At 45.2% G+C, this 23,651-nt stretch overlaps 1 protein-coding gene across 2 annotated transcripts in view; it reads right to left on the bottom strand.

The window, feature by feature from the left end:
* MYO5C (myosin VC) overlaps window positions 1-22,265 on the bottom strand; it is a 114,102-nt gene extending 91,837 nt beyond the window's left edge. For both annotated transcript variants that reach the window (XM_066341824.1, XM_066341825.1), the window contains exons 1-2: window positions 22,084-22,265; window positions 174-284 (exon numbers count right to left, since the gene is read on the bottom strand). In XM_066341824.1, coding sequence (XP_066197921.1) covers window positions 174-284; window positions 22,084-22,110 — 138 coding nt within the window. In that variant the 5' untranslated portion in view covers window positions 22,111-22,265. The remainder of the gene's footprint in view (window positions 1-173; window positions 285-22,083) is intronic.
* Between the last annotated feature and the right edge of the window lie 1,386 nt (window positions 22,266-23,651).

The raw sequence follows: 23,651 nt of genomic DNA, 5'->3' as shown, positions 1-23,651 counted from the left end.
GAGAGAGAGAGAAGGGGGAGAAGAGCAGGAAGCATCAACTCCCATATGTGCCTTAACCGGGCAGGCCCAGGGTTTTGAACCAGCGACCTCTGCGTTCCAGGTCGACACTTTATCCACTGTGCCTTGGTTACCCTAATACATCCTGGTAGCTACACAGCCAGCAGGGACCCTACCGTTCCATCCTCCAGCAGAAGTCGCAGGACTTTGTCACCAGCTCTGTAGTCCTTTGCTATTTCAGCAGATTTCCAAACTTCTTCAGGATCAGGAATCCAAACCCTGTTGTACTGGCCAACACAAAAAGACAGGCTTAATTTCAGCATTTTAAAAATAAGACACAGATCATCAGGTGATGAGACTCGGGGAGGTTTGTTTCTGTCCACTAGATCAGTTCCTTCATTAGGAATACTTCTACCTAATTTTTGCTTATGAAGTGATCTTCAGTGTATCTGCAACGCAGCAGGCTTAGCTGCTCTTCATTTTCTAGGCCGCAGAATCCCTAAAGCCTCCCAAATGCACCTTGAGAATTGAGAGCCCGGGAGTGAGAAGAAAACCCATGCGTGCCTTTAAAGGGACAACCTGGGTGCTGTCTACTAGAATTAGAGCAGAGACCCTTGGTTCACTACTGGACTGGGGGTGCATGGCCAGACAATAAACTTGTTGTGCCTCATTTTTCCCATTCATAAAATGGGTATGACAATACCTCACAGGTTTGCTGGGAGGTCAAATTAGACTATGTACTGGAAAGCACTTTGCAAAGTGCTACAGAAGTGATGTCACAGCAGCATTATCCCAGTTTCACACAGGGGAGCAGCCAGGGAGTCCCTCCCGCTGCGGGGAATACAGCAGTCCAGATGCAGCTGCTGAGCTCCATTCCCAACAAGCAGTTGGTAGTCCTGGCTCAGTGCTCATGTGCAAGTCTTTCGGCAGAACCATACTGCTACGTACTGAATTATGTCCCCTCCAAAATTCATATGTTAAAGCCCTAATGTCCAGTGTGACTGTATTTGGAGACAGGGTCTTTAAGAGGCAGTTAAGGTTAAATGAAGTCATAAGGTCCTGATCATATAGGATATGTCCTTATAAGAAGAGAGATAACAGAGAGCTTGCACACACTTCACCTGCATGCACTAATGAAGCTGATGAAGGGACGTGTGAGTCAATAGTGAGATGGCAACTGTCTACACCCAATGGGAGAGGTCCTCACCACACACCAACCCTACCAACACCTTGGTCTAGGAATTCCCAGACTCCAGAACTGTGAGAAATAAATGTCTGTTGTGCCTGACCAGGCGGTGGCGCAGTGGATAGACCGTCGGACTGGGATGCGGAAGGACCCAGGTTCGAGACCCTGAGGTCACCAGCTTGAGCGTGGGCTCATCTGGCTTGAGCAAAAAGCTCACCAGCTTGGACCCAAGGTCACTGGCTCGAGCAAGGGGTTGTTCAGTCTGCTGAAGGCCCGTGGTCATGGCACATATGAGACAGCAATCAATGAATAACTAAGGTGACGCAACAAAAAACTGATGATTGATGCTTCTCATCTCTCTCCGTTCCTGTCTGTCTGTCTCTATCTATCCCTCTATCTGACTCTCTCTCTGTCCCTGTAAAAAAAACCTAAAAAACTAAAAAAAAAAAAAAATTCTGTTGTGTAAGCACCCAGTCTGTGGTGTTTTGTTATGGCAGCCCACACAGACTAATACACATGCCTAATAATTCACACATTAGAAAGAGGGTGGTCTCACTCTCCAGAATTTATCAGTGGTACCTGAGTACTGCTTAAGGTAAAGACACAGTGGCTACCAGGTGCTACACTGCAGCTGTCATCATAGGGCCCTGTGACTTGTTCCTTTCTCCCCTCCAGGCACACTGCTGCATTGTGCACTGACTGTGTCTGCTCTCCCACCCGGCACCACATCTAAGTTTCCTGTGACAATCTGTAAATTCACTCATCTGTCCATTTGTTCATTCAATTCAACTCATTCATTCATTCATTCATTCATTCGATAAACACTTGCTAAACATCTATGATGTCTATGTCTGGCACAGTGCTGGGTTGCCAAAAGGGTAAGGCATCTTCTTATAGTTCACTGTGGTCTTCCTACTAACCTAGCCAATCACTTACCTATAGCTGCATGTACATATGAGCGTATTTGCATCTCTCGGCTCATATATCAGTAGTTTCTATCAACAGGGCACCCCTACAGGTACCCTGATGTCCTGGGACATGAGCAGGCCAATAGGAACAAGAACTGGGAAGCACCAGATGAACACATGCAGCAGTACTTAGGAAAGCTCTTGAATCTAGAGGCTCAATAGCCCAGGATACCAGCTCTTGATGAAGCCTGAGAGGTCGGCAGTGTCTAACCCTCACTTTCCAGAGAAAACTGTCCTCCAGGTTCCCCAGGAGAAGAGCTGGGATGAACACCACAGTTTCCAAAATAGCCCCAAACTGGAAATAGGCTACTAGTCCATTAATATGAGAATAAATTTTAAAAAGAGAAAGAAATACAACTGTGTTGTATTCAAACAATGGAATACAACTAACCAATAAAAAGTCAACTACTGATAAAAGGCAGGCCTTGAATGAATCTCTAAAGCAGTAGGGTTAGTTAAAGATTTACACAAATAAGTACATTCTGTGTAAGTCCCTTTAAATGAAGTGCTACAACAGGTAAAACTAATGTACAGTCAGAAAAAACCAGAGCAGTAGAGCATCTGGGGGCAGCTCGGGCCTACAAGCGACTGGGAAAGTGCGTGAAGAAAGGACCTGGGCTGACGGCAACATTCCAAGCCTGGATGAGGTTTGCATTACACAGGTGCTAAGCACTTTTCAAAAGCCAGAGAACACAGACTTAAGCTTTGTGTGTTTTCCCAGACAAAGACAACACAAAGAAAGAAAACTATAGGCCAATATCCCAGATGAATTTAGATGCTAAAATACTCAACAAAATATTAGCAAACTGGAGCCAGCAATACATGAAAAAAGTCATACACCATGATCAAGTGGGATTTATTCTGGGGAGGCAAGGCTGGTACAATATTCACAAATCAATCAATGTGATTCACCACATAAACAAAAGGAAGGAGAAAAACCACATGATAATTTTAATAGATGCAGAAAAAGCATTTGATAAAATCCAGTACCCATTCATGATCAAAACTCTCAGCCAAGTGGGGATGAACACACCTCAACATGATAAAGGCCATCTATGACAGGCCCACAGCCAACATCATATTCAATGGGCAAAAATTAAAAGTAGCCTGACCAGGTGGTGGCGCAGTGGATAGAGCGTTGGACTGGGACACAGAGGACCCAGGTTCGAGACCCTGAGGTCGCCAGCTTGAGTGCGGGCTCATCTGGTTTGAGCAAAGCTCACCAGCTTGGATCCAAGGTTGCTGGCTTGAGCAAGGGGTTACTTGGTCTGCTGAAGGCCCAAGGTCAAGGCACATATGAGAAAGCAATCAATGAACTAAGGTGTTGCAACGAAAAACTGATGATTGATGCTTCTCATCTCTCTCCATTCCTGTCTGTCTGTCCCTATATATTCCTCTCGCTGACTCTCTCTCTGTATCTGTAAAAAAAAAAAAAAAAAAAAAAGTTAAAAGCAATCCCCTTAAGATCAGGAACAAGGCAGGGGTGCCCCCTTTCACCACTCCTGTTCAACATAGTCTTGAAAGTCCTAGCCACAGCAATCAGACAAGAAGAAATAAAAGGCATCCAAATTGCACAAGAAGAAGTAAAACTATCATTATTTGCTGATGATCTGATATTGTACATAGAAAACCCTAAAGTTGCAGTCAAAAAACTACTGGACCTGATAAATGAATTCAGCAAGGTGGCAGGATATAAAATTAATACTCAGAAATCAGAGGCATTTTTATACACCAACAAACTGTCTGAAACAGAAATTAAGGAAACAATCCCCTTCATTATTGCAACAAAACCAAAATAAAGTACCTAGGAGTAAATTTAACCGAGGTTAAAGACTTATACTCAGAAAATTATAAAACATTGATAAAAGAAATTAAGGAAGTTACAAACAAGTGGAAACATATACCGTGTTCATGGTTAGGAAGAATAAACATCAATAAAATGTCCATATTACCCAGAGCAATTGATAAATTCAATGCAATTCCTATTAAAATACCAGTGATATACTTCAAAGATATAGAACAAATATTCCAAAAACTCATATGGAACCAAAAAAGAACACAAATAGCCTCAGCAATCTTGAAAAAGAAGAATAAAGTGGGAGGTATCACACTTCCTGATGTCAGGATATACTACAAGGCCATTGTAATCAAAACAGCTTGGTACTGGCATAAGAACAGGCATATAGATCAATGAAACAGAACAGAGAACCCAGAAATAAACCCGCATCTTTATGGACAATTGATATTCGACAAGGGTGGTAATTGCATACAATGGAGTAAAGACAGTCTCTTTAACAAATGGTGTTGGGAAAATTGGACATCTACCCACAAAAAAAATAAATTAGACCACCAACTTACACCATTCACAAAAATAAACCCAAAATGGATAAAAGACTTAAATTTAAGTTGTGAAACCATAAGCATCCTAGAGGAAAACATAGGCAATAAGCTCTCTGACATCTCTTGCAGCAATATATTTGCTGATTTATCTCCACGCACAAGAGAAATAAAGGTCAGGATAAATAAATGGGACTATATCAAACTAAAAAGCTTTTGCACAGCTAAAGACAATATGAACAAAATAAAAAGGCAAACCACACAATGGGAGAACATATTCAACAATACGTCTGATAAGGGGTTAATAACCAAAATTTATAAAGAACTTGTAAAACTCAACACCAGGAAGACAAACAATCCAATCAAAAAATGGGCAAAAGAAATGAATAGACACTTCTCCAAAGAGGACATACAGATGCCAATAAGCATATGAAAAATGCTCAGCATCACTAATCATTAGAGAAATACAAATTAAAACCACAATGAGATATCACCTCACACCAGTCAGAATGGCGCTCATCAACAAAACAACACAGAATAAGTGCTGGCGAGGATGTGGAGAAAAGGGAACCCTCCTGCACTGCTGGGGGAATGCAGAGAGGTACAGCCACTGTGGAAAACAGTATGGAAATTCCTCAAAAAATTAAAAATGGAACTGCCTTTTGACCCAGCCATCCCACTTTTAGGAATATATCCCAAGAACACCACATCAACAATTCAAAAGAAGAAATGCACCCCCATTTTTATGGCAGCATTGTTTACAATAGCCAAGATCTGGAACAGTCCAAGTGTCTGTCAGTGGATAAGTGGATTAGAAAGCTGTGGTACATATATACAATGGAATACTATGCAGCCATGAAAAAGAAGGAAATCTTACCTTTTGTGACAACATGGATGGACCTGGAAACCATCATGCTAAGTGAAATAAGCCAGGCAGAGAAAGAAAAATATCATATGACCTCACTCATTTGAGGAATCCAATGAACAATGTGAACTGAGGAACAGAATAGAGGCAGAGGTGGGATCAAAGGGACCAGAGGAAAAGCAGTCATAGGGAAGGGGGATGAGAGGATGGAATCAGAGAAGGGATAGAGATTGGTGAAATTATATATACATAACACAGCATTATAAAGAGCAGAAAAGCAAATCCTGGAGGGAAGGGAGATGGGCGTTGGGGTGAGGGGAACACAGCAGTTGGGGGGTGTATTCAGTGAGACACTTGGATCTATGTAAACACAATAAATTTAAATCAATAAAAAGAAAAGAAAATCCAGTCATTTCATATGAGAGTCAGAGATAAATAAGAAGATATATGAATGGGATGGCATAGAATAAAAACTAGCATTAGGGTAAGTAACAAGAAATCAATGCACCTGCACGCAATAAGACAAAAGGGGAAATAACCAATATGTCGTGACAAGTTAAAACTGTCAAAGTGAAGAAAATGAGAAATTGATATGATACTTTTTGGATTGATTAATAATATCAGTAACACCCCTGCCAGGATTGCTAGATTTTAGAATCTCCTTTCAAAGTCTAGGGAGGTTGTATCACTTAGAAATAACTTCAGCTTCTAGTAACACATCTGAAATAGCCTTAATTGAAATATAATAAAGGCCTGTTTTGCTCTCATTTTTTAAAAATCCAGAGGTACACCATTAAGTGCTGAAATCATGGCTCCATCACCATCAAGAACCAGGACCTGGCCCTGGCTGGTTGGCTCAGTGGTAGAGCGTCGGCCTGGCGTGAGGAAGTCCCGTGTTCGATTCCCGGCCAGGGCACACAGGAGAAGTGCCCGTCTGCTTCTCCACCCCTCCCCCTCTCCTTCCTCTCTGTTTCTCTCTTCCCCTCCCGCAACCAAGGCTCCATTGGAGCAAAAGATGACCAGGGCGCTGGGGATGGCTCCTTGGCCTCTGCCCCAGGCACTAGAGTGGCTCTGGTCGCGACAGAGCGACACCCTGGATAAGCAGAACATTGCCCCCTGGTGGGCGTGCCGGGTGGATCCCGGTCGGGCACATGTGGGAGTCTGTCTGACTGCTTCCCCGTTTCCAGCTTCAGAAAAAAATAAAATAAAAAATAACCAGGACCTGTCTTTCTGCTGCACCATCTTTAAGACACCATAGCTTTTATCCTCAAAATTCCCTCAGAGCTACAAGATGATCACCGCAGCTCCAGCCATCAAGTCTATGATCTAGGCATCATGAAAAATAAACAGGCAGGGACAAAAGGTTGCACATCCCAGAGGATTCAGCCTCTTTTAAAGTACTTTTCTAAAAGTCTCACTGCAGCACACCTGCTTACCTCTTTTGGACCACTACCCTTTTCTGTAAAGAGAGATTAGGAGATTCAATTGCATATCTGGGCATATTGCTACATCAACAATATAGGGATTTCATTACTAAGGATGAAAGGGGAGATCTTGAGGAGGAAATTAAGAGATATCTAAAGGTGAACTTTAGAAAGTTTACTATGTGGATTGCTATATAAGAAAATACAAATCTTTCCTGACCAGGTGGTGGCACAGTGGATAGAATGTTGTTCTAGGATGCTGAGGACCCAGGTTTGAAACCCCAAGGTTGTCAGCTTGAGCACAAGCTCACCAGCTTGAGCACAAGGTTGCCACATGACCCCACGGTCACTGGCTTGAGCCCAAAGGTCGCTGGCCTGAAGCCCAAGGTTGCTGGCTCTAGCTTAACGTCACTGACTTGAGCAAGGAGTCACAGGCTTAGCTAGAGTCCCTGGGTCAAGGCATGTATGAGAAAGCAATCAATGAACAACTAAAGTGCCGCAACTACAGGTTGATGCTTTTCATCTCTCTCCCTTCCTGTCAATCTCTGTCTGTCCCTCTGTCTCTCACTAAAAAAGATACTTTCAGGAAGAGACTGAAGCTTCACTTCATTTTTTTTTTTTTTTTGTATTTTTTTTTTTCTGAAGCTGGAAACGGGGAGGCAGTCAGACAGACTCCTGCATGCACACGACCAGGATCCACCGGGCACGCCCACCAGGGGGCGATGCTCTGCCCATCCGGGGCGTCGCTCTGTCGCGACCAGAGCCATTCTAGCGCCTGGGGCAGAGGCCACAGAGCCATCCTCAGCGCCCGGGCCATCTTTTGCTCCAATGGAGCCTCGGCTGTGGGAGGGAAGAGAGAGACAGAGAGGAAGGAGAGGGGGAGGGGTGGAGAAGCAGATGGGCGCCTCTCCTGTGTGCCCTGGCCGGGAATCGAACCCAGGACTTCTGCATGCCAGGCCGACGCTCTACCACTGAGCCAACCGGCCAGGGCCTTCACTTCATTCTTCAAGGCTTTTTTAGTTGCTTTATGTTTTGTTTGAATAGGATCAACTCACACTACCACTGAACTCAAGCCCAGGAACAACGGTTGTCCACCCAAAACATGCAAATTAAGTTCAAGGGAAAAAAAGAACACATTCAAAGGCAAAACTAATGAGGTACTTATTGTAATAAAAAATAAAATTAACCAAAAGTAAAAGTGAATAGAAAATAAAAAACACTTATTTTCCTCAGATAAATTTGATACTATGAATTCTCTGTGCTTAAGTTCAAAAAATGAAGATTTGGACAATCATTTAATAAATTAGGGCTTTACATATACCAATAGTATGAATACCAGTTTTATTTTGGTTTATTGGTTTTTTCTCTCTCTTCTTTTTAGCAAGAGACAGACAGAGATAGGAAGGAGAGAGATGAGAAGCATCAACTCATAGTTGTATCACTTTTACTTGTTCATTGATTGCTTCTCATACATGCCTTGATGGGAAAAGGGAGAGGGCTCCAGCTGAGCCAGTGACCCCTTGCTCAAGCTAGCAACCTTCGGCTTCAAGCCAACAATGTTGGACTTCAAGCTAGTAACCTTTGGGCTCAAGCCAGCAGCCATGGAATCATGTCAATGATCCCACACTCAAGCTGGGGACCCCACACTGAAGCTGGTGATCCTATGTTCAAGCCAGATGAGCCCCCTCTCAAGCCAGCAACCTCGGGGTTTGGAACCTGAGTTCTCAGCGTCCCAGGTCAAAGCTCCATCCACTGTGCCACCACTGGTCAGGTTTTTCCCATTTTTATATTGGCCTTCCTGTTTCCAATCTGCTCATTCTATCACCAGTTATTTTTCTAAGCAATATATCTGATCATTTTATGTGCCTGCTTAAAAACTTCTATCAGTTCCCTGTTTAGTAAATGATAAAATCCAAATCCACCTTTGCCACAAGACCCTTCAAAGGCCCCAGCTGACTTTCTTCTTGGTCTATACACCCTTACACCTGCTGCCTTGAGCATTCAGACTGTAATAGCTTTGCACATATTATTCATTCTCTTTGCCTCTATGCTCTTCCCCTATCCTCATCTTTACCTGCCCAACTCCATTTACCCTGAGTCTGAGGGGTTGCCTCCTTGAGTAAAGCCTTCTGTGACAAACTTCCTACCCCAGGGCAGCTACCCACACTCTCTACTCTCACAGCTTTCTTCAGATCTCTGAAATAGCATCCAAATATGTCACTTCCTGACAATTAGGAACAGGGACCACTTTTTCTTTCCTCTCAACCCCAGTGCCCAGCAAGGTGCCTGACACACAGTGGGCAGTGCACAGCTAAGCAAACGTGAAGTTTTTCATACTGCAAATTACTTTTCACCATGTTTCTAAGAGCTTAGGGGAACTCCTCATGGCTTAACTCCCACTGCCTTCACTCAGGAGGACCAAGAGTAGAAAATAAGAGTTCCCTAAGCCCACACCATTCGTTCCCATAAAACAAACTGGTATCCTCAGGAGGTTAACACTCTGGGACATATCCCTAGGAGCCATTTGTCCAAAATATTACCCATGGGTGTCAAAACAAAATGTTGAGGGCATGCAGTGTACAGATGATATGTTGTAGAACTGGCCACCTAAAACCTATATAATTTTGTTAACCAGTCATCCCAATAAAATTCAATTTTAAAAATATTGAGGGCAAGGGGTGCAAAAATGTTTCCCTTTCTATTGTATGGATTATCACAGACTAGAGAGAGAGAATAATCCAGGAAGAGCAGAGCATGGAAGACTGAGTTATCCAATGCCAAACTCTGCTGTCATCTGCCCGTGCCTCCTACTGCCCCCTGCTACTTAGGAAATCTTCCCAGCCAATTCTTTGCCCTTTCCCATCGAGCTATCTGGGTCTTTCCACTGCTAACCAAAAAGAAAAAAAAATGGTTTGCTTCCAAAATCAAAATTATATGATTTTACTAGTATATTTTCTATATCTAGATAAACATCTGTCATGCCAATATCCATGCCTATATTACATTAAGTAGTATTTATTTTGTGCTTGTAAATAAGAATGATAATTCAGGGTTTCTACTGTCTCCATAGCCAGCAACATCCAACAAGTCAATTCAGTTTTTTCCTCAAATTATTTGAAAATATTCTCAGAATAAGATGGCGTGTCTTTCCAATGTTTTAAATTTTAATTGTCTGAAGCGTCTTTTCCTTTCTTCAGCTGTTTACGCTAATGTTTAGAATCTGCAAATTCTAGTTCTGGAGTTAGATCAGTGTAGAGAGTTTCTAATTTTTTGAACTCTCAGTCCTGGCCTGATTCCTGCCCCCTGGGAAATATAATGCTACTTCTGGAATCTTTCTAAACCACACAACGTCTGTTGTGTAAGGGCATTTCAGTGACCAGAGTTTAGGACTCAGAGCTTTTTAAATCTAAATTCCAGTATCTATTCTCAACATTGCCTCTTGATCAGGGTCTAAACTTTCTCATTTCTCCTCACTTCCAAGAACTGATAGACAAATAACATTTGCAAATATGTTATATTATAACAAGAAAATTTTAGAGAAGACAAAAATGACTATAAGGGGAAAGAAGAGTTAATGAATATTTGGCAGTCATTTTGGACCTACCCTGGTGTTAACTGAGCATATACCAAGCCATTTCACATATATTCTCCCATTTAATCTTTAAAGTAACCCTGTAGCATAGATATTAATGATCTTCACATTAAAAGAGAAAACTGAGGCTCAAAGGGCATTAAATCCCTTACCCAAGGATCCTGCTGCTAGTGTGCTACAGAATTTGAACTGGGGCCCTTTGAGTCCTGGTTCAGAATTCTCTGAACCACTCTACTGAAAAGACAAGTGTCCGTCAGTGGACGAGTGGATTAAAAAGCTGTGGTACATATACACAATGGAATACTATGGGGCCATGAAAAAGAAGGAAATATTACTTTTTGCAACAACATGGATGGACCTGGAAACTATTATGTTAAGTGAAATAAGCCAGGCAGAGAAAGAAAAATATATGACCTCACTCTTTTGAGGAATCTGACGAACAATAGGAACTGAGGAGTGGAATAGAGACAGAGGCAGGATCAAAGGAACCAGAGGAAAGTGGACAGAGGGAAAGGGGATGATAGGATGATAGGATGGGATGAGAGCAGAAAAGCAAATCCTGGAGGGAAGGGGAGGGCATAACTGGGAGGGGGACAAGGGGGATGTGGCGGGGAACATGGGGGAGGGCAGGATGTATTCGGGGGGACACTAGAATCTATGTAAACACAATAAATTAAAATAAAACTTTAAAAAAAATTGTGTTTTCTTGTCTGAAAATTTTATACACAGAGCTAAATAAAGGTGGAACTTACTATGCATACTAAAATATTTAGGACATGTATTGACATACTATATAATTTACTCTAAAATGCTTCAAAATATAAGATGGGTTGAGGGCTGGATAGAAGAATAGAAAGATGGATAGATATGTGATACAACGAATATGGTAAAATGTTCATGTTAGAATCTAGGTGGTGAGACGGATGCTCAGTGTAGAGTTCTCCCAACTTTATACTTTAAATTTTCATAACAAGATGTTGGAGAAAATAAAAAGTAAGTATAAAACACAGTTCAGGGTTTCACTGCTAGACTTGGGCAAAGTTGGTTGAGGAGCATAGCTATTAATCTGTTACTATAAATTGCCTCACTTAACCAAAAAAATATATGTATATATTTAAAATTGGTTGGATATCAATCATGACTCCCTAAGCTATTTTGGTTGCTGTAATTATTGTAGCTAAGGTAGCTAAGAGCAGAAGGTTGCTGACAGGTGGCATGGGATGGGTAAGATCCGAGAGAGGAGGGGAGAGAGAAGAGAAGAATGACACGGCAGGCAACCCCACACACTTAGATATACACACTGCTGCAGATAGGTGGCCAGAAGCCTAATGCACACGCAGAGACACCCACCTCTCAGACACACATGCCCACACCCCATGTACATTGTTGCCGCAGGCTACCGTCTTCTACCTCAGGTCTGCTACTGCAAATACTTATTGCTAAACCTCATAAAGCTGAAATCATTAACAGAATATCCCAATTTATCAAGAATTGGCCACTATAGGATTTCAGAGCTGAAACGGTCCTTGAGGATTGTCTACTGCAGGTAGCTTGCCAACGCTGTTTTTACAGCTGCAGAAAGCTGACTTCATTGACACAGTGGCAGCTTACTTGTGGAAGAGATAAAAATGGTGTTCTGGTGGGAGCCCTGCCGGGGCTGCAGCTGCGCTCTGTCAAGCCCTTTCACAGAAGTCCAGGGTCTGAGAAGTAACGTTAAAATCCCTAAGCAATCTGAGTCTTTTGTTTTACTGATCTCAAGCCAGGGCCTCGGACTCCTACTTGAACTACTTGTGAACAATGAGTCTGGCCCCGAAAATGGTTCTGAGTTCTCCAGTGCCACCACCTACTTGAAGGCTCACGGACTCTTCCAGCACGTATTTTAGATTTGTTTCATTGGTTTACTTTGGCTCAAAGCACTTTTATTTTTTAAAATATTTTATTTATTCATTTTTTTAGAAAGGAAAGAAAGAAGGGGGAGAGAAGGGAAGAGGAGCAGGAAGCATCAACTCCCATATGTGCCTTGACAACCCCAGTGTTTAGAACTAGCGACCTCAGCATTCCAGGTCAACACTTCATCCACTGTGCCACCACAGGCCAGGCTCAAAGCACTTTTAAATGACTGGCAGTAATAGGACACATGGAGCCAAACGTCTGCTTCTCTTCTGGAGTGAGCACAATGGCCTCCCTGGCCATCCTGAGTTCCCAGGCTGCCCACACCCACAGGGTCTGGGGCCTCTACCAGCAATGCTGCCAGTCAGTCATTTAGGGCTCCGCAGCTGAAACCCAGCCTGGTAAGTAAACACACCAAAGTTTACCCAGTTCCACCTAAGTTACACCCATTCAGTCCCTCCCTTCTTTTTCATATTCCTTTACCCACAAGACAACTCTTCAAACCCGAGGAAGAGCTAACTTTGCAGTGTTTAGACAAACAAACGCAGTCCCTGCAAACAAGGTGACTAGCTCTCATGGGACCTCCCCAGCGTGGTTCCTATTCATGCAGCAGGGGCCTCCTGACTCAGACCACCCTCTGGGGACAAGCCCATTTCCCACCTTCCCCGGGAACGTCCCCTCGTGGCAGGAAGTTGAGGTGTCCCAAAGCCACAGGAGCCTCGGGAATGAGGCAAAGGCCTCTGGTGCACTGACCCTTAGGAAGTGCTGTGTTCCCAGGAACGTGCCCAATCCACACACCCCACATGCTCAGGTGAGAAAGAGCAGCATCTTCTCAGATTGCTCACCTATTTGAGGGGGGTCTATTGGCATCAGCCACAGAAGTGGCTTGAGGACCTTACATGGAATATAGAATGACACCAGTTTCCTTCTTAGCCGCCCTCTGGTCTGGCAGGGACTTGACACAGTCCAGGTCAGCCAGGCTGGAGGGGTGATATGTGCTACCTCTCTTCCACCTCCTCTTCCCTTGTTCCCCTGGCCCTTTCTTGGGCCCCCTCTTGTGTCTCTCAAAGTCCTTTCCAATCTCTTCTCACAACAGGCGATTTCTGGAGATTTTCACCCCTTCCCATGGTTTCCAAGAACAGCCCTGGCGCCTGTGCACACCATTGTGTCCTCCAGCCCAGATCTTTCAGTGGGTCTAGACCACATTTCCAACTGCTTTCCAGACGTCAGCCTTTATGTCCTCAGACACTCACAAATCCTAGGTCCGTATGATCATTGTGCAGACCCCAGACCTGTTCCCCCAACCCTCCGTTCTCTTGCCTCTCGAGTAGGAAACCTGGGACAATGTGCGGGGCTCCCCCTCCCTCTCCCCCGACAACAAATGGTTGCCAGGTGCTGGAAAAAGGTCTCATCTGTCTGCCCTATCCACCCCCACAGCCCGGCATCAGTCAGCTCCCCTCCCCTGTCCCCAGAGCCTGTGGCCTGCTTCTCAACCAGATGAATCTCTGAGCACCCCGTGTCTGTGCACACACAGAGCCCCTCACCCACACCTGAACCGTCATCCCAGCAAGATGAAAGCTTTAACATTTCCGCCTGATGGATTCTGCTGAGCAGCCTGGCCTGTGGAGCCATCCTCAGCCTCATCGTCCCCCCCCTCCCCCCAGTCAATCCCTCTATCTGCTTCTACCCACAGCACTAGCAGTTTCTAGACCAGGGGTCCCCAAACTTTTTACACAGGGGGCCAGTTCACTGTCCCTCAGACTGTTGGAGGGCCGGACTATAAAAAAAACTATGAACAAACCCCTATGCACACTGCACATATCTTAAAGTAAAAAAACAAAACAGGAACAAATACAATATTTAAAATAAAGAACAGGTAAATTTAAACCAACAAACTGACCAGTATTTCAATGGGAACTATGGACCTGCTTTTGGCTAATGAGATGGTCAATGTCCAGTTCCATATTTATCACTGCTAGCCGTAACAAGTGGTATGACGCGCTTCCAGAGCCATGACACGCGCGTCCCATGTCACTGGAAGTAGTATTGTACGTGAGCGACGCCGCCACATACAGTGCTCCTCTCACTGACCACCAGTGAAAGAGGTGCCCCTTCCAGAAGTGCTGCGGGGGCCGAATAAATGGCCACAGGGGGCCGCATGTGGCCCGCAAGCCGTAGTTTGGGGACCCCTGTTCTAGACTGTGCTGAGCTCTGTCTTGGCTCTGCACAGTGCACTCCTCACCCGCCGGTGAGCAAACTGCTTTGAGCAGTCAGGTCAGCTCGAGACTCCCCTCCACTCCTCCGACTTCCTCTGCCACCCTTACCCCTGGCAGAGTTGAATGCTTCCTTTGTAGCCACTCTCTGCCCCTTTCCCGGGTTTCTGGGTCACTTCCATCTCCCCCACTGACACCTGAACTCTAAGAGCCGTTTCTTTTTGCCCTTGGAACCCATACAATGACTTGCCCAGAACTAGCACTCCATAAACATTTATTGATCAAAAATTTAAATTCATAGCAATTCAGTAATGACATTTAGTCTTTATGTCCCTTTTTAAAGCTCTTTTGAACTATCTATATATATTACAAAGGATAAATCAAATTCTTCAGAGCAGTTAATGATATATAGAAATCTAAAAGCTGCTTAAAATAGCCACTTGGAAAACCATTAAACTGAATTTTGACCTTATTTTAGCCAGAGACCCTGCACACCTGAATTTCAGCCAAACTTCTGTTAGGATGTCTTGTGAGTTCCCCATGCAGAAGTGAATGAAACAAGGAGAATATACTTTGTGAATCCGTGGCTAAGACCAGTCATAAGCTGAGTCCTGATTCACGCGCAGAACAGCTGGAGAAAGGTCTCCAGAGGCATGCCATCGAGCTCTAGTGCCTCGCCCTGGCTCATCACTCTCATCGATATCTTAGATGAGAGAACAGAACGTATGTAACAAATTCCAGATGACATATTCATTAGCTAAAGCTGGTCAAAATTGGAAAAGGTTTTGACAAGCTGCAGAACACTAAACAACAAGTTAGAAAATTTAATAGGGATAAGTGTAAAGTCCAATATATAGGTACCAAAAATCAACAGTATAATAGCATCAATATTGAAAAAACTGATGTTCATTAAGCATTATGCGTCAGGTATTTTGCTAAGGATTTTACACAGATGATTTCAGCCTTACAATGACCAGTAAAACCTAAATTCATTTTCAGGTGTGGAAACCCAGAGAGGTTAAGTAACTTGCACAGTGTCACTCAGTTAGAAAGGGGCAGAACCGAGACTTAACCCCAGCCATCACCTACGGCGTGCTCCACCGGCAGCAACGAGCAGCTCTGCTTGAAGCAAACCGGACACTAACTCAATGCTCCTGCACTGAGGGCAACCCACAGGAAGTCGCAGCCACACCATTCCACGGTTCTCAGAGCCAAGCAGACCAGATCCAGAAAACAGTGTCACTAAGATAGGCATCAAGGTACTGAAAGTCACCCAGAGGAGAGTGGCCTTGATGACGAAGGGTCTGGAATGACACTGCAAGAAAAAAGGTTGGTGGTATTGTCACTCTCTTCAGCTCTTAGCCCTACCCATGTGGCATCCTCAGCAGTCGTGGAGCCCTCCAGCTTCCTTTGTTTTAAACACTTCCATGTCCTCTGCTCCCATCCCTGCAGCCTCAGGTCCCCGCTCCTTTCGGAGGCTAGCCCATGCCTCGTGCCTGTCTTCTAGCTCCAGATTCCAGTCCTCTACTGTCCCCTCCTTCAGCCCGTCACCATGCCCAGGTGTCCCTTGCTCCCTCACTGTTCTGCTGAAAGAGAAGCAATGTCAAGGATCCCCTAAAGGCCAAGTCTAAGGCCGCTTCTTCAGCCTTCATCCTTGACTTCCCTGCAGCTGTAGAACAGCAGACTCCCTAGTCTTCAGTTATGGACATATGGTCTCCTTCCTTGGTTTGGAAAAAAGACCACATGTAAACACACGTATTATATGTTTATGATCACACAACATACAATTTTTGTGCCCTCATTTTTGACTATAACAAGCATTTCCCCCATATTGTTATGAACTTTTCATTAAGTAACCTTTTTTTTTTTTTTAGAGAAAAAGAGACAGACAGACAGGGACAGACAGATAGGAAGGGAGAGAGATGAGAAGCATCAATTCTTTGTTGTGGCACCTTAGTTGTTCATTGATTGCTTTCTCATATGTGCCTTGACTGGGGGACTGCAGCTGAGCCAGTGAAGCATCAATTCTTTGTTGTGGCACCTTAGTTGTTCATTGATTGCTTTCTCATATGTGCCTTGACTGGGGGACTGCAGCTGAGCCAGTGACCCCTTGCTCAAGCCAGAGACCTTGGGCTCAAGTCAGCAACCATGGGGTCATGTCTATGATCCCACGCTCAAGCTGGTAAGCTTGTGCTCAAGCTGGTGACTCAGGGTATCGAACCTGGGTCCTCAGCAGCCCAGGCCGATGCTCTATCCACTGTGCCACTGCCTGGTCAGCCTATGTAACATTTTTAATGCTACTTCATTCTATTTTATCCTGTGGGTCTTCTAAAATCCACCAAATTCTACCCCTTGTGCTGAAATTGGGTTTGTTTCCATTTGTTATTAGAAGAAATATGATAAACAACCAGGTGTCAGGGAAGGCAGCAATGAAGCAGATGGACCTCCCATCAGGCCTCTGTGGGGCAGGGCAGGGGGAGGTCAGGTCGCTTGAAGAGGAGGAAGAGGATAAGGCAGTTGAACCAATGTGGTAGTAGTGGGAGGTGTGAAAAACACAGGCTTTTAATCCTGACTCCATCACTTCTATCTAATCTTAGGCAATTTAACCTGAGCCATTTGTAAAACTTGGATGACAAAAGAGTACTGGTTATTCAGATTATGTGAAAGAAAGCACATAAAGTCCTGAGGATGGTGTCTAGCACGTGAAAAGTGCTCAGTGACTGTGAGATAAAACTAACCATCACCAACATCATCATCTTCACGCCGTACAGCTTCTTCTGAAAGCAAGAAAACTCACTCACTCGTGCACGCACATATCAGATTGAGCCCCCAGTGCTCCCTGTTTTCTAGGAACGCTTGGTCAACCGAAGGGGCAGACAGCTAAAGAGTTATGACCAGTCATTATTAAAGGTGTCTGGCTGGAGGGCAAAGATGCCTCTCAGAAGAGGCACTGCTCACACTGAATTTAGAAGGTACAGGCCTGGGTGAGCAAAGCAGACAGAGACACGGACACAGACAGACGGACATTTCAAGCAGAGGGAGCCCTGTGTGCCAAGGCACGGGGATGCATTGAAGGACAGAAACAAGTCTGGTGGAGGACGAGCCAAGGTAGAGCTGGTGGGCAGGGGATGGGAGAGGATGCAGGCAAGCGAGACCTCGTGGCTGGCTGGTGAATCTGGTGAATCTGAAAGTAACGGAGGCTCCAGAAGGGCTCAAGTAGAAAATAGCCAGACTGGTTTTTCTCAGAGAGATTTCAGAGTGGAACTGCTGGGTCAAGTGCTCTGGACACTTCTAAGGCATGTTGCCAAATTGGTTTTGAAAAGAGCTGGGTCATTTTACTCTTCCTGCTGCAGCAATTGCTGCTTGCACCAGACTTCCTCCCCGGAGTCCTGGTTTCTCCAAACCTCTCTTCCTGTGGTTCCTGATGCCAGCTCTCCTGCCTCCTCCTCCCTGCGATGGCTCTATCGCAGGCCTCTCTGCTTCTTCCCCCTCCCTGGCCAGACCGATTCCCCAGCACGCTGTCTTGGCCCTCTTCTCTCCCTTGGAAAGGCCCTCACTGCCTGGGCTTCAACTCCATCTCTGGGCAGAAGACTAGCCCATCCTTTCCACAAACCTGCAACCACCCACCCGAGGACCTCTGTCTAGAAGCCCCCACCATTTCAACCCCTGCAGGTAATTATTTGCCTTATGACCTTCTTAAGAAACATCTCCTCCTCCTGATGTTGCTAATGGTGTCAGTGGCCCCACCCTGCTCTCCATCACCCAGGCACTAACCTCCACGTCATCCCTGGCTCTTCCCTCTCTCTCACACACCCAGTCCAGTGTCATCCTCCAGACTCTTCCTCCACACACTCTCCAGACTCTTCCTCCACCCTCCATTTCCAAATGCAGCCACAATTCTTCCCCTGGGCAGTTAGGATGAACTGACAAATCAGCAACCTGACCCGGCCTCTCTCCCATGGGCACAGAGTCCCAGGAGCATCGCTGGACACCCAACTTCCTAAAGCACCGTCCTTGATGCTGTCATCCCCCACTTAGAACCCACACTAGAGAATGGAGCCCAGGCCACTTCTGGCGGCTGCAACCCTCCCCCTCTCAGCTCTGCTGCCCAGCACACTCCTCCAGGCCTTCTGCACCTCAGCAGACTGAATTACTTGACATTTTTCATTTCTCTCTAATCAGATAACTCTTTGAGAGGTAAGACTATGACTTTAAACAACAACAAAAACTTTCTTACCTCCCCCAAGCATAAAGTTTTGTATACAAAAAATGCCAAGTAAATATTTTATGAGAGATAGTATGCCAGTCTACAAGATCTATGCAGGAAGATAGATTAGACATGGGCCAGGCAGGTAACAGCTGTGTAAAAGTGGGTGACTAAGGCAGCCTAGAGATCACAGGGTAGGTGTGGCTGTCACACAGAAACTGGCTGCCACACAGGGCTCCCTGAATGGACAGCCCACCCACCGCCCTACTGCAGGGTCACTGTCTGCCTGGGCACAGAAAGGAGTTTCAGGTTGTTTTAAAACGTTGTGTGGTAAGATTGTGGAATGGGGGTTAAGTGTAGTTAAGGTCCCTAGTCCCAAACTTTGATTTAGGCCAATCCTGTGTGCTGATGTTCCAGGACAACTGGCTGGATCTCTGGACTCAGGAGGGTGGGGTAGGGGTTGGAGGGGATGGTAGTGAAGCAAGGGAGAGGGTTTAGATTTTGTCTAAGAAAGAAATATCTGATTTCACTTATATGTGGAATCTAAAGAACAATATAAATGAATAAACAAAACAGAAACAGACTCATAGATACAGAGAACAGACTGATGGTTGTCAGAGGGGAGGGTGGTTGGTAGGATAGGTGAGAAGTACAGATTGGCAATTAACAAAACATTCATGGGGCCCTGGCCGGTTGGCTCAGCGGTAGAGCGTCGGCCTAGCGTGCGGAGGACCCGGGTTCGATTCCCGGCCAGGGCACACAGGAGAAGCGCCCATTTGCTTCTCCACCCCTCCGCCGCACTTTCCTCTCTGTCTCTCTCTTCCCCTCCCGCAGCCAAGGCTCCATTGGAGCAAAGATGGCCCGGGCGCTGGGGATGGCTCTGTGGCCTCTGCCCCAGGCGCTAGAGTGGCTCTGGTCGCAATATGGCGACGCCCAGGATGGGCAGAGCGTCGCCCCATAGTGGGCGTGGCGGGTGGATCCCGGTCGGGCGCATGCGGGAGTCTGTCTGACTGTCTCTCCCCGTTTCCAGCTTCAGAAAAATGAAAAAAAAAAAAATAATAAAATAAAAATAAGTAAAAAAAAAAAAAAAAAAACATTCATGGGGATGCAAAGTATAGTACAGGGAATAGAGTCAATAATAACGAAATAACTTTGTATGGTCCCAGGTGGGTACTGGAAATATTGGGGGGAACATTTTGTAAAATATATGATCATCTAACCACTATGCTCTACACCTGGACTAATACAAAATAATATTGAATGTAAACTGTAATTGAAAAAATAAAAAAGAAATTAAATAAAGTGTGTGCTGATATGAAAAAGAATAGTAAAGAATTGCCTGACCCATGGTGGAACAGTGGATAAAGCGTAGCCCTGGAATGCTGAGGTCGCCAGTTTGAAACTCCGGGCTTGCCTGGTCAAGGCACAAATGGGGAGCAACTACTATGAATTGATGCTTCCTGCTCCTTTCCCCTCTTTCTCTCAACTCTAACTAAAAATCAATCAATAAATTTTTTTAAAAGAATAGCAAAGAATATATGAAAACTTTATATTATCATTTTCGTTCTCTAAAAAATGTACAGAATATATTTTGTAGGTTTTTTTCCTTGGGAGAGAGGAACAGGGTAGTGAGAGGAGTATGGGAAAAGAAAAATTGTAGTAGATGCTCAATAAATATTCGTTGAGTATATATTTTTTAAACAAGAAATCTTAAAGTGAGCTTTCTAAAATCTAGACAGGCAGCTACACAAATGGGGGAGCATCTCACCTCTGGAACTGACAAAGTGCAGAGCTGACTGACACCTGGAATAAAGGTGGCAGCCTAGGGACAGACACATGCGCCTCGCTGAACAGAAAATGGGTAGGAATAGCCATCCAGGCTCTTTCTCCGTCTGGGAGTCTCAGATTCTCTGTCCGCTCAAGCTCATCTCTAGAAAACTGTGCCTGGTACCAAACTAGTAATTAATATATGGGGTTGGCAAAAGAAGATCTATAGTTACAATACAAATAAAGTATACAATAATAAATAATACAAGAATAAACTGTATTTCATGTACTCACAGATGTAAACCTACTTTTGCCAACCCCTATATATTTGTGGCCTGAGGCACTTGATGATAGGGGTGCTCACATCTGTGTATTTTTGGGGGAGTGGGGCAGGAGTGTTACTTAAAATAGGTTACTCGACAGTTTTATCTGTCCTCCAAAGTATCTTCCAAGGATGGTTTTGTTCAAGAACTTTTTTTTTTTTACCTCCAGAAAGTTGAAGACCAAAGAAGCACTGTCGGATATCTGATGGCTCATATTCTCGCTGGTAAAACTATCTTAGAGGCGATTCAAACACTGTCCATTTATAACGCTAATTAATGGAAATAAATGCATTAGAGAAGAAAACACTATTTGGTTGATTTGAATTTATACCATTACTAATTAAACAAGGTGGAAGAAAAAGTCTGCTTAAACCATTGAAATATTTATTTACAACTATTGTTTATATCTACAGCAAAAGTGTCTTTAAATATTAAGGTACGGCATGTGTCCAGGGAAATGGATGGATTCTGGCCTCATCAGTTTGAATATTGGGGATGAGACTAGGGTGTAGGAGCACCTGGCTTTGTGGCTATTCAAATGGATTTTGCCCCCCCCCCAAAAAAAAACACTTTCACACTTTTAATCCAAATTACTAATCAAAGTAATCTCAGAAGGTTCTGGACACCATGTGGGAATGCTGTCTGTCCTTCCTACCTAAAGGGTGGAACCCCTCGTCCTCATGGAAGATGAACTTTCGGAGGAATGCTCTAGCGATTCCTAAAGTCAGGGTATATAAGAAAGGTGTTTATAAACTGTAAAGCACCATATAAATGTTAGGTGGGGAACCTGTGACTGCTCGTCGAGCCCTGGGTTCTCAGAAGCCCTCAGCTTTTACGGGTGAGGCCTGGGCCACTTGTCCAGGCGGCTGCGGCTGCGGCTTCAGCTTCGGCTTCGGCTTCGGCTTCGGCGTCAGATTAATTTAACGCACGTGCAGGACTTTTTAAGACTCAATAATTCTAGAAAGCTGCCCGAATAGTGCGGTTCTGAGCCAAGTTGTTCAAGGGGCTGCCCGGGGGGTCTGGAAGATTATGGATGCGATCATTCGCCCAAGTCTGAGATTTCTAGGTTCCCACAGGCAGCTCCCATTCCACTGGTGCTGCGGGAGACCGGCTGTAACACTCGGTCTTCCCATCCCGAGGGGACCCAGGATCCTGGGGGCGTTTCCCATCGACAGGGCCCCGAGCCCTCGTGCTCCCCTCCCCGCAGCGAGCGCGCCAGGTGCACAGGTGTGGCCCGGGCCCCAGGTACAGTCAGCATTAGCGCGGGGCCGCGTCCCTCCCGCGCGCCCTCCCTCAGGTCGGCCACCTGCCTACCTGTGTGTACAGCGCGGCCACCGCCATGGGCGAGAGGACCGGGACAGCTCGAGGGCCGCAGCGGGCGAGGCTCGGGCTGGGTCTCAGAGGGCAGGTCGCCGAGCGCGGGCGCCGCGTCAATAGAGCCGGGCCATCTTGCAGGAGAAGTTTCCTAGCGCTCCGCAAACTTTCCCGAGGGCTGGAGGCCGGGAGGAGGGAGGCGCGGATTGGTCCCTCCGGGCCAACCTGGCGAATCCTCGCCGCGATTGGCTGGGGCGGGGGCGGGGCAGGGCGCGACCCTCCCCCTCCGAGTGTCCTCGGTAAGGTGGGTCCACCTGGCCGCCGCCGCGCCAAGACCGGCCCGCGCCGGCAGCGCTGACTCGCTGGCCGGAAACAGGTGCGTTCGGAGGCTCCCTTCGGCCCAAGTGTCAGATCCCTAAAGTTGCAGCGTGTTTACCGGGAAGAGCAGAGTGATTTGACCATGCCCATAGAAAACCCAAGAGAATCAAACTATTAGAACTTGTGAGAGTTCAGCCAGGTGACCATATGCAAAATCAAATATAAGAATGAGTGGCCCTAGCCGGATGTTTCAGTGATAAAGCCTCCACCCAGCACACCAGAGGTCACAGGTTTGACCCCAGGCACCTCGGGGAAGCAATCAATGAGTACACAACTAAGTGAAACAACGAAGAGTTGATGTTTCTCTTTCTCTGCTCACTCTTTCTCTCCTCCTTACCCTTTCTTTTGTGCGCACTCTCTCAAATCAATAGAAAAAAAATTTTAATAAGTAACTTTCCTCTTTATCAGTAATAACCACTTAGAAAATACGAGACAGCCTGACCAGGCGGTGGCGCAGTGGATAGAGTTTCGAACTGGGATGTCAAGGACCCAGGTTCGAGACCCCGAGGTCACCAGCTTGAGCGCGGGCTCATCTGGTTTCAGCAAAAGTTCACCAGCTTGGACCCAAGGTCGCTGGTTCGAGCAAAGGGTTACTCCGTCTGCTGAAGGCCCGCAGTCAAGGCACATATGAGAAAGCAATCAATGAACAACTAAGGTGTCACAATGCGCAACGAAAAACTAATGATTGATGCTTCTCATCTCTTCGTTCCTGTCTGTCTGTCCCTGTCTATCCCTCAGTCTCTGTTAAAAAAGAAAAAGAAAAAAAATACCAGACAAAGTAAAATAGGATGATAAGATATTTACAATATCAATGAAAATTCAAAGTGTTCAGAAAATTACACTTACAAAAATGCACTTGGCCTTTGTGGAGAAAATGTTTAAATTTTCAGGCACAAAAGAAGGCCTGAATAAATGGAGAGACATGTCATTTTCATAGATGAGACTATTTAGTATTGTATAGCTATCAATTCACCCAAATTAATAATATATAAGATTAATATAACTAAAATAAAAATCCTAGCAAAACTTGGAAAATTGTGCAATGATTTGATGTTTCTTATGGAATAAAGTCCCATCCTGGTTGAGCACCAACCCTCTGGAAAGTTTGTGAATTGCTGGCAAACTTCTGCCAGATGGCTCGGCAGTGTTTTGTAGTTTTAAGTGCAGAAACCTTGCACTTCTTGTATTAA

The sequence above is a fragment of the Saccopteryx leptura genome, chromosome 6 (genome assembly GCF_036850995.1).
Source record: "Saccopteryx leptura isolate mSacLep1 chromosome 6, mSacLep1_pri_phased_curated, whole genome shotgun sequence".
Taxonomy (NCBI): domain Eukaryota; kingdom Metazoa; phylum Chordata; class Mammalia; order Chiroptera; family Emballonuridae; genus Saccopteryx; species Saccopteryx leptura.
The sequence above is the reverse complement of the archived record's forward strand: the minus strand, read 5'-3'. Positions and strand labels throughout refer to the sequence as shown.